At 57.6% G+C, this 9,007-nt stretch overlaps 2 protein-coding genes across 2 annotated transcripts in view; one reads left to right on the top strand and one right to left on the bottom strand.

Moving 5' to 3' along the window:
* LOC109279798 (noggin-1-like) overlaps positions 1 to 378 on the top strand; it is a 1,492-nt gene extending 1,114 nt beyond the window's left edge. The window contains exon 3 of the mRNA XM_019474807.1: positions 4 to 378. Coding sequence (XP_019330352.1) covers positions 4 to 378 — 375 coding nt within the window. The remainder of the gene's footprint in view (positions 1 to 3) is intronic.
* A 3,018-nt stretch (positions 379 to 3,396) lies between these two features.
* GCAT (glycine C-acetyltransferase) lies at positions 3,397 to 9,003 on the bottom strand (the record flags this gene model as incomplete). The annotated part of the gene is made up of 9 exons (XM_009290095.2): positions 3,397 to 3,768; positions 4,180 to 4,301; positions 4,730 to 4,901; positions 5,282 to 5,364; positions 6,941 to 7,095; positions 7,397 to 7,543; positions 8,058 to 8,159; positions 8,776 to 8,906; positions 8,985 to 9,003. Coding segments are annotated over 9 exons (1,083 nt in total), but the record flags the coding sequence as incomplete, so codon positions are not given.
* Positions 9,004 to 9,007: the final 4 nt, after the last annotated feature.

Below are 9,007 nucleotides of genomic sequence, written 5' to 3'. Positions count from 1 at the left end.
AAGCTGTGGCGGGAGGCGGAGGGGCTGGGGCTGCCCCCCCCGCTGCCCCCCGGCCCCGGGCTGCCCCCTCAGGCCCCGGGGGCCCCGGCGCACAACCCGCGGCAGTGGCTGGTGGAGCGGGCCGCCTGCCGCCTCACATCCACCTGGGTTGACCTGGGACCAGTCTTCTGGCCCCGCTGGGTGCGCCACACCGCCTGCGAGACCGGCCCCCCCGGCTGCTCCTGGCCCCCCGGCATGACCTGCCGCCCCGCGCAGCTCACCCACATCAAGCTGCTGGCCTGGCACTGCTGGGCCCCCCGGTCCCCCGGCCCCCCGCACTGTGCCTGGCGGCAGATCCCCTACCCTGTCGTGGCCGCCTGCAAGTGCTCCTGCCGCTGAGGGGGCTGCAGAGGGACCCCCTGACTCCTGTTCTTGCAGCCAAATGGCCTGAAGAGGTGAGTGGCCACCTGGGCTCACCCCTGGGGCCAGGGAGCCGGGGGGATAATCCTCCAAATGGAGAAATAAACCTCCAGAAATGAAGCGGGGAGCGGCTGTGGGCATTGCTGTTTCTCGCCGAAGCCCCCAAGCCAGGGGGGACACAGCTACTTTGCCCCTCACCTGCCAGCGCAGAGAGGTTGCACCACTGGGGGCCCTTGCATGGCATTTATCTCTGGTGAAGGATGCGGGATGGGAAAATCATGGCACCTGATGGCAGGTTCAGACCCCGTTTGCATCAGCCCTGGCAGGCTCAGTCCAAGCTGGGGCATCCCTGCCTGCCTGGGCAGGGCTGTGGGCAGGGAGAAAGGGCAGAGGGATGCTGGTGGGGAAGGGGTAGAGGGAGGTGGGTCGCCGCTCAGCATGGAAACAGCGGTGTGGAGAGGGGCTGGAAGGTGTCAGCAGGAAGGGGGGCAGGTTTGGGACTGCAACAAGGCAGCCTGGCGAGGGTGGAAGAAGTGTGGGGTGGGGAGGGACTCAGGGCTGGAAGCATCTGTAGGGGTGGGTGTGTATGGAAACGGGATGGGACAGGACAGTCCCCTACCCTGAGGTACAACGGGTGAGATACGGGGATCCCACGTGGTATAGAGGGTGACGGCTTGAGACCTGGGGGAAAGCCTGGCAGAGCAGCATATGGGTCTGGGGTGGGTCAGTGAGCCCGTGGTAGGAACTTCATCCTCGAAAAGTGGCGTCTGCCTCTACATCTCACCCGGCAAAAAGTCCTCTGCTTTCTGGGCTAAAAGCTGCAAATAGCTGCAGATCAGACCTAGGTCGGGAGGCCTTGAAGAAATAAAGAGCTGGAGGCTTCGCCTGGCAATGCAGTATTAACATGGTGCCTGCAGTCAATGTGCACTGCATTATTCATTTTCACTGTGCCATGGCCTGACCCTCCTGCCTTCCCTGGGCTCTGGCACTCCCCGTGCCGCCATGCAAACCGCAGTCGGCTGCAGAGCTCAGCCTTGAAGCAGGCGGAGAAGCAGCAGGAGCACGGGGGTCAGCTGCCAAGGGGCCTGGGAGAGACGGAGGGGAGAGGGAGGTCAGAGCGCCTGGCGAGGAGAGGAGGAGAAGGGGGGAGCTCATGTGTGCACGCAAGAACAAGTGTGCGCGTCGCAGGGGAGGGAGGCTGCTGCTGCTTTTGCTTGCAGCTGAGCAGCGAGGCGTCTGTATGACTGCTCACCCATTGACGGAGGACTTGAAAGCTGGAGCAGGGTTAAACTGCTTGGGTTAGTTGCCCTGAATAGAGCAGAGACATCGGCAGGGCTGCCTGCAGAAGCCCAGGGGAGAGGGGGAAGGCTGGGTTGGAGACCAGCAGGAGGGAGGTGCAGGGGGAGCATGGTACAGGTGTGCAAGTAGGGGGGAGCAAGGGGGTGCACACACATCGGGCTCAAGACAGCAGTGATTCGGTTTAGGGACTCAAACCCCCTGTACCAGAGCCCATCTGGCTGAAGCTTCATCTCTTCCAGGTTGCAAGAGAGGCCTGAGCGCAACCCCCTGCCATTTCCCCATTACATTCCCCATTCCCAAAATATTGCCCTTTTATAAGGGGGAAGAGTTTGCAGCACCGTGAGGGCCTGGCGCCACACAGAGGGAACTCCACATCATACTTTATCAGCAGGCTGAGCTCAGGGCCCTGCAGAGACGGAAAATTAAATAAAATCGGCACACAGTTACACTACCAGGTGCTCTAACAAGGTCTGGTGGCAGCCCCATAGCAAATATGTTTTTCCCCTGCCTTTTGCATCCCGTAAAGCGCTGCAACCCTCGATTAACTTCTATATTCTTCTGCAGTTGCTCTGGTTCAGGTCAGATGCGTTATCACCCCATAGTTCGCTCCCTGACTGCCTAACGGCAGGTAGCATTTTTGGAGGTCTTTGCTGACATGACCCAGTGCTCTGGCACCCAAGCACAGCACAGCCCCATTTCGCCTGGAGTCTGTTCTGGGCTGCAGGCAGCTGGTACTCAGTTCAGCACGTGGGCAGACAGCAGGACACACGTGATTTCTCATCTGGAGCAAAAACGATGCAAACAAAGCAATCCTGAGAGATGCCCAGGACCCACTTGTTCCCGCTTGAGTGCTAAATCGCTACCCCAGCACAGCTTGGAAGAACAAATCCAGAGATTCCAGCCTGCTATGTGTTCTCTACTGTGCGAAAATTGCAGCTGATGGAGGAAAATTACAGGTTTCTGTCACCTGCTCTGCCCCCGGCCTCAGCCCCAGGCAGACGCAGGCCCTCTTGCCAAGCTGCTGGCCTCTGCCACCTCAACTTGCCCGACAGCCTCTCTGGGGTGAGATGCAGCTCCCAGGGCAGGTTTGAGAGCACCACAGCAATGGGCAAAGCCTTAGAGCTGGCCCTGGGGACCAAGCAAGCCTCACACCCAACACCCGAGAGTGAGAAGGGGAGAAAGGAGCACCGGAGCTTCGGCTGGCCCATGTCCTCTTTCCCAGACCAGCTGCCTGTGGCACGGGTTCCCAAGGGCTTGGGAAACCCCCCTGCCTCGGTGGGGAATTACAGTAGGCAGATCTGCCGCGGTGACGCTGCTAGACCCGCAGGAGAGCGCGGAGGAAGCAGGCAACCTCGGGCGTACCAGCAACGCTACATTTCCATCGGCAGGAAAGAGCAGGAGCTTCAGCGCTTCAGCGCCCAGACTGAGGCTTCAGGGAAGACACAGCAGAGTGTCCGGTCACAGCGAGAGAAGATGGAGATGGGCTGCAGCTCCTGGATGAGAAAACAAGAGCTGGACAAATATCTGCTGCACTGGACACCTTTAATGACACAAGAGCTGGTTGGCCAGTGCCACTGCCAGCACGCTGCAAGCCCAGACTGAGGCTTCAGGGAAGACACAGCAGAGTGTCCGGTCACAGCGAGAGAAGATGGAGATGGGCTGCAGCTCCTGGATGAGAAAACAAGAGCTGGACAAATATCTGCTGCACTGGACACCTTTAATGACACAGAGCTGGTTGACACAAGAGCTGGTTGGCCAGTGCCACTGCCAGCACGCTGCAACAGCCACAGCCTCCTGCAGGCTGTGATGCCTTGAGGGCCGGTCCTGCTTTCGGCAGCGTGCTGCTCAAGCCTTTTCCCCCAGCACAGGCACTTGGTCGTGGGCAGGGAGGGTGCCAGAGGAGGTGTTTGCTGGCCCCTCAAGGCAGTGCTCCGTGTTTTCGTCCCACCTCGGTGAAGGCTTCCACGCAGCGGTCGATGTCCTCGTCGCTGTGCACGGCTGAGATCTGGACCCGGATGCGGGCCTTTCCCTTGGGGACCACGGGGTAGCTGAAGCCAATGACATAAATGCCTGGGGAGGAAACACAGGGAGAGTCGGAGCTGACTGGGAGGGAGGGAGGCTGAGGTGGTACTGGGTGATAGAAAGGCTTTTGGATCCTCCCTCCCCTCTCAATAACCATTTCCAGGCTTCAGGGTTTTCAGGTGGCATCTGCTGCCAAGCATGGAAGTGAGGGTTAGGGCCAGTGATGGGGATGGAGTCCAGCACGGCAGGACAAGAGGGCTAATGTAAACCCCCACAACAGAGAAAGGAGGTGATGCCAGCAACATCTGGGGGAGACCAGGACATTTGCAGTTGGAGGATACTGAAGAAACAGATTTCATGCAGGAACATCCTCTGGAGGAGGGATGGTGGTGGCACCACCATCAGCTCTCCCTTCCCTCAGGGCATGCGTCTGCATCCAGAGCTCCCTCCCCAGTTCACCTCTGTTCAGCATGTCCTCAGCCATCACTGCAGCCAGCCGAGCGTCCCCGAGCATGACAGGACAGATGGGGTGGTCTTTCCCCGAGATGGTGAAGCCAGCTGCCGTCATCTTGCTTCTGAACCTGGTGAAGAGAACAAGAGGATGAGTAAAACCTCAGCACCCCTGTCCTTGGGGACCGATGCCTTGCTTTGCCCTGGGAGCCCTGGCCACTGAGGGCTGGGTGTAGTTCTGCTCCACCATGCATCTCCTGTCCAGGGAAGGGATGTCTCTTTTTGGAGTGACCTCCTGCCATTTCCTGCTCAGCTCCATGGGACTGCAGCTGCTTGAGGGGAAGATGTGTCCCAGCACACAGAGCACCCAGATGTGACACATCTGCCCGCACATCTATCTGACACACACAGGCACATCCTGCGGTTTCCCCTGAGCACCCCCCGGCCACGACTTCCAAACTACCTTCACGGCTATCACCAGAGGGTGAATAAACACACATGGACAACTCATTCCTAATGAACCTCTCCCCCTGCTCCCACCCCAATATGGCCCCCTCACCGCTGGGTCTTGGCAGCCATGGACTGTGCAATGGCATTGCTCTCCAGGAGGAGGTCCAGGGCCTTGGATGCACAGCCCACCACAGCGGGGGGCAGGCTGTTGGAGAAGAGGTACGGGCGGGAACGCTGGCGGAGCAAATCGATGAGGGGTTTAGGGCCAGTTGTATACCCACCTGCAGATGGAGGAAAGAGAAATGGAGAAGGCACCCCAGGGTGACCTGTTCAGAGGGGGGCCCCTCTATAAAGCCAACCTGTCACCTACAGCAGGAATTTCAGTACAAACCAGGCCTAAAAAAATCACAGCTGATGCCTTTTACCAAGAGTTTCCACCTTGACCCTAAAGGCAAATGCATGGAGAAGATGACAGTGGAAGGACCACATGGCAGGACCTCCCTTGACCCTGCAGCAGGGTCCCCAGCTGAGCCTCATGCCACCAGTAGAAGAGGACAACATGCATTTGTTGCTCTATCATTAGGCAGAGGAAGGAAACACCAAAGCAATGCTGTGGAGCTCTTTAGGGCATGGAGGGCATTGGACAGGAAAATGCCTTCACCTGCAGCTCCTCCAAGAGCTTTTCCCAGGGTGGAGTTGATGATGGTGACTTTGTCCATCACTCCCAGCAGCTCATCGGTACCCCTGTAGAAAAAGGAATGTCACGTTATCAGCTGTGCCAGCACGCACCAGGGAAGCTGCTCTACACCTGATGCCTCAAGGGAAACAAAGTGCCACCAGCCAGGTCTCTGGTGTCCCCCCTTCTGGTAAAGGAAGAACATCCCCCTGCGGTAGTTCAACCCAAGTGCTGACCTTCCCTTCTCCTGCAGAAAGGCTAAGCTGGGATCTCCTGAGGTAAGAGCACGGGTTCTTCACCCCTTACAGATGGGAGAGCACTCAAACTTCCCACACAGAAGTTTAGTAGTCCAAAGAAAGCACTACCCGCCGATGTAGGTCTTGCACACGCCTCTGACACGCCACACCATCAGCATACACCAGGGAAAAACAGTTGCCTGGCTAGAGTAGCCGATGTCCTCTGAGGTGGGCTGTGCACATCACTGATGTGCTGCCCTAAATGCACACAGGCCTAAAGCACCCATGTCAAGGTCTACGCTAGTGGAACCAACTGGACGTGGCAAACATGCTCTGCAGCTTCACATCCTCCAGCCCAAAAAGGCAGGATGGGGCATGGCCACCCAGTTTCTCTGTTGGCTCTCTTGAAACACAGTGTTATAGACAACAGCATCAGGTTCACGCTGAAACTGGCATAACTCATGAAGCACTCGGTAACCGTTCTCTCTTCCTCAAGCTCTTGTGCACTTACACACCTCAGAGCAGTCAAACAGTTGTTTTTGCAGTGCTGGGACCAGAGAGCCCACTGGGACAGAGCGACAAGGTCTATCTTAACCCATAGGATGGCTACCATGCCCCAAGGAAGGAGGGGCTTAGTTCCCACTTCTCACCCATTTCACAGCTAGATGTGGACTTGCCAGCTGCCCATGAGAAGTGTCTAGAGAGGAGAGAGCTGGAAGGGAGCTCTTCATAGAGCAACTTTTGGCTTTTTCAGAGATGGCTTTCTCCTCTTGTCATCTCCTGCTCTATCCCTCCATCTGAGGAGGGACCCATTGCTTGTTCCTACAGGTGTTGCCTCACGCGGCGCTCTACCTTTCAGTAGAGAGCAGGAAGGACCATGCAACAGAGCGCTTGGCACTCGTGCCTGAACAAAACAAGCACATGAAGTGTCTGTTCTCAGCAAAGCACCTCAGCAAGTGCACTGCTTAGCACCTGGAGGATCTCCAGGGGATGGAGGAAAAAGCTGCTCCGAGGGAATTATCAAACTGTGCAAGCTAACTCCACAGAACCCCCAGACCCAAGCATTTCAAAATAATAGCTGAGAGGAGAAGGATTCGGAAATCAGGAAGTCCAGCTGCTTGCCAGGAGAGGCAGATGAGATGGTCACGCCATCCCTTGCACGCAGAGAAGTGTCTGTTGCGTTGGGATGGGTCAGTGCTAAAGTATCTCCCTTCAATCACCTCAGGTGCCCCAAAAGGGATATATCATCAGGAGGGGAGGGCTGAGGCAGAGGTGGGGTGCGAAGCCTTCAAGAAACGGTGGTTCCAGGAGTCCCCACACAAAAACACATTGGCCATCACCACCTTTGGCCTTGCCTCAGAAGTACTTTGGGTTGGGGGCGAGAAACAGGGGTAAAAGAGCCCCTTACCGGCCATTGGGTCCCAGGAAGCCTGTGGCATGGCATTCGTCAACAAAGACCAGGGCATCATACTTCTGGGCCAGCTGGCAGATCTCCCGCAGGGGTGCGATGTCACCATCCATGGAGAAGGCACCGTCGGTGGCCACCAGCCGCAGACGATGTTTCTGTGGGAGGGAGAGTGGCATCCCCAGGGGTGAAGATGTCACCCTGAGGAGAGGGGCTGGCGAAGGAGACCGGGACATAGTACAACTCCTGTAGGGAGTGGATATATCTAACCGAGACAGGGGGTTTGCATTGCAACCAGCTGCTTCCCCTCCTTGCCCATCCATGCCTACCTGTGCCTATCGGCAAAAACGATGCCTATTGCACAGGAAAAGACAGAGCTCACCCTTTGGGGCTGGTTACTGCGTAGGCAGCACAGCTAAGCAAGCACCCTCACGTTGAGGTGGGAGCAGACCTCTGTACCTGCGCGTCCTGCAGCTTGGCCTCCAGGTCCTGCATGTCCATGTGCTTGTAGCGGTACTTGTTAGCCTTGCACAGGCGGATCCCGTCAATGATGGAGGCATGGTTCAGCTCATCCGACAGCACCGCATCCTCTGGGGTCAGCAGGGCCTGGCCGTGCCAAACAGAAAGGATCTTCCTTTGCTCCAGGGTGACGACTCACTAAGATCTTCCAGCATCTCAGTGCGGAGGACAAGGCTGCATTCGATTGCAGCTGCCACGTCTCTCCTGGCATCGCTAAACTTTCCGCTTTCCTTCCCAGCCACCTTATCCCCCAATCTCCTTATGCCAGGCTTCTGAGCTCAAAACCTCCCTCCCCTTCCCTAGCAAGCCCGGGGGATCACCCCTTCCCCCTGCCTTACGCTTCAAGGGGGAGTACAGACCTCCCCGGAAATGGGAGCCCTCCCCAAAACCTGGAGCTGGCTGGGGAAGGGGGAGGTGAGGGCTGATTAAACAGCTCCGCATGGCTCCCCCAGTCCAAGGGCACCAAGTCACGGTTCTCCACCACCAGTCACTGCTATCTTCTCTGTGGCACAGAGCTCACATCAGAGCCTCTGGAAGGCACAGCAAGCACATCGCCGTCACCTCCCTCCTCCACGCACAGCACAAGGAAAGCCCTACGAACCTCAAAGATACCAGCGTTGGCATCAAAGCAGCTGGCATAGAGAATGGCGTCTTCCCGCTGGTGGAAATGCGCGATCTTCTCCTCCAAGTCCTTGTGTATGCTCTAAAAAGAAGAGAGGAGCGAGCGTCACCGGTGGGGCAGCACAAGTTCTTGCTTGCCCACTGCTGTTAGACGCTGACCGCAAGGGGAGGAAACAGCCAGGTTTTATGCAGAAAAGGTGTGTGTGCGTGGGAGAAGTTAGTTGTGTTCAGAAAGTGTTTGCAAACGCGGCCCTAAAATGCGGTTATGGGTTTGGACACCAAAAGCGCAGCAGGGAGACTCCAAGCTCCCCACCCACGGGGGAGCAGCTCTGAGTTTTCTTTGCACTTAACCAGCCGGGGCTCTGAAAGGGCTCCAGCGGGGATAAACCAGGGTGGGTTTGACAGAGCCGTTTCAAGTCAGGCTCGCTGTAATTTTGACCCTTAAGGGAGGGAAAAAAGACATTCACCTTCTGAATTCAGAGGGGTGTTTAATTTCTTTGCTCTCTGAGGGGTTGTAATGGTTTAAGTTGGCGTATTTCCAGATCTTTGGCTAGCGGGGGACTCACCAGACTTTTTTTCTGCCCGGCCACGTGTACCTTAGCACTTGCGCACGCATGCGAGTGCCGAGACGGGAGCCTGAGCGGAGCCCCTGAGAAAGGCTACCCTGGAGCAGGGGATGCTGCCCCAGTGCCCGGTACCTGGGTACCACAGATGAAGCGGACGGAGCTGAGCCCGGCGCCGAACTTCTCGAGGGCCTCCACGGCAGCACGGATCACCTCGGGGTGGCTGGAGAGCCCCAGGTAGTTATTGGCACAGAAGTTGAGGATCCCTGCGGGAAGAGAGAGAGAAGCGCGGGCGTCGCACCGGGGAAAGAGGCCGAGAGCCCTCCCCGCCGCCCCGTACGCACCGGCTCCCCCGCCCGCCCCGCCG

Source organism: Aptenodytes forsteri, unplaced genomic scaffold (genome assembly GCF_000699145.1).
Source record: "Aptenodytes forsteri isolate BGI_AS27 unplaced genomic scaffold, ASM69914v1 Scaffold284, whole genome shotgun sequence".
Lineage (NCBI taxonomy): Eukaryota > Metazoa > Chordata > Aves > Sphenisciformes > Spheniscidae > Aptenodytes > Aptenodytes forsteri.
This window is presented reverse-complemented; position numbering and strand designations above follow the sequence as displayed.